Source organism: Temnothorax curvispinosus, unplaced genomic scaffold (genome assembly GCF_003070985.1).
Source record: "Temnothorax curvispinosus isolate PA1 unplaced genomic scaffold, ASM307098v1 QBEX01008972.1, whole genome shotgun sequence".
Taxonomy (NCBI): domain Eukaryota; kingdom Metazoa; phylum Arthropoda; class Insecta; order Hymenoptera; family Formicidae; genus Temnothorax; species Temnothorax curvispinosus.
In genome coordinates this window covers 1-1,689 of record NW_020218752.1, presented here as the reverse complement: position 1 = coordinate 1,689, position 1,689 = coordinate 1, and the positions used below count along the sequence as shown (strand labels likewise).

The following is a 1,689-nucleotide window of genomic DNA, read 5'->3' as shown; positions in this document are numbered from 1 at the left end:
TGCGTTTTCTATTTTTACTCAATTTTATTTTTACTTGTTTATTACGCTCACTATATAGCGTGTGCATATAACGACATGTAAATGTACGCGAGAGTCCACGGTATATTAATTAAGCTCGGATCCGCTCGGAGTCCAGACGGTCGCGCGGATCAGTCATCAGTCATCCCGCGACGGCCGCGACGCGACGTTCCCCGAAGCCGACCAGGGCTGCCAGAATGTGTGCCGCAGAAACCGCCGCTAGAGCGAGCTGAGCTAGCCCAAAATCCGCACATTCCCTAGCAATGTAGCCCAATATCGCTTTTTTTTCGTATCTCATATAATATGATATAATATAATATCATATAATATGATAATAAACCATGCTGTCGCATCGAAGACTGTGTTCTTCTGTCTAGGACTTGCTCTTTCTCGCAATGTTTATTAGATTTCTTATGGGCGATAAGATCACTATGCTTTGCACGCAAATAACATTTGCATAGTTTACAGTATGCTTCCTGCTTGCCATTCAACACATCAATCTCATTGCTTTCTTCAAGCCAATCTATGGACACAGTAAAAATGAAAAGACGTCGAATTAGACCTCTCTTCGACGCATTCGACGTCTAATTCAACATCTATTCTATCAACTATTATTTCTCACTGGGCATATATAAACTTAAATCTCAAAGAATATAATAGAAGCATTAAACAGAAAAAAATAAAGTTAAAACAGTACAGATTTGATACTTACTCTTCAGTTCTGGTTCTATTAACCATTTCTTTTGGAAACGTTTCTTATATTTACCCCATTTACCCATCTTTACTATTGTAATATACAATATATATATCATATTTATTAAATTGCACACGATATAGATACCATAAGACAAATTTAAAACTACCCGCTCATAAAAGCTATCAATAACGATCAGACAAGAAGAGGACTGTGTAAAGATGTCAAATCGTGGCCTTGGTTTTGTGCAGACACAACGACAAGGCACGTCAGTGTGGCGCTTGGCGCTCGTCAATTTGTCGAAGCGTCACACCGACGTGCCATTTCGTCGTGTTCGTGCAAAGCTGAGACCTGGCATCTCTGTCGTGCAATGTCCAAGTGCGTTCCTTGTCTGTGCGGCGCAAGCGTAGAATGCAGCCATAGATTTGTAAACCAGTGTTGCAAATCTCATAGTGCCAAACTATCGGTGTTTCCACAAATTCAAACCCAGATGAATTGAGTATTTTCGCTCAAGACACGGTGTACTGTAAGATATAATTGTAAGATTACATAAAAATTATATTTTACACCGTGGCTTAAAAAATAGCAAAATGCGGAAATCCTCGTTTGAAAAATTTATACCGCACAAGAGTTCTCTAGATAGCCCAATTTGCGTTAAATAGCCCAATCTGGCAGCCCTGAAGCCGACGCCGCCGACGGGAACGGGGATGCTGGCGCCATCTCGGCGGGCGGCACGGTCGCCTCGTGGGGAGCTCGCGGAGAGCGCGCGCTCCGCCGGGTAAGCGGCAATCTGCGGGACGGCGTTCCGGTGATTCGCTGTCGGCGCTCGTCGGCTCCGCGCGTGCGTTCGAAAGACGAACGCGCTTTCGGGTTTCGCGCGTGTTTCTGCCTACGTGCCTTACGTGCGTGCGTGCGTGCGTGTTTACGGTTTCTCTCGTCCCGCGACGCAAGGGAGATTCCTCGCGCGGATTCGCGCA

The 1,689-nt window shown here is 44.8% G+C and overlaps 1 protein-coding gene across 1 annotated transcript; it reads right to left on the bottom strand.

Moving 5' to 3' along the window:
• Positions 1 to 206: 206 nt before the first annotated feature.
• LOC112458527 lies at positions 207 to 811 on the bottom strand. The gene is made up of 2 exons (XM_025022216.1): positions 731 to 811; positions 207 to 541 (listed from the first exon to the last, which is right to left on the bottom strand). Exons 1-2 carry the CDS (start codon positions 795 to 797, stop codon positions 276 to 278), a joined length of 333 nt encoding a protein of 110 aa, XP_024877984.1. The 5' UTR covers positions 798 to 811; the 3' UTR covers positions 207 to 275.
• Positions 812 to 1,689: the final 878 nt, after the last annotated feature.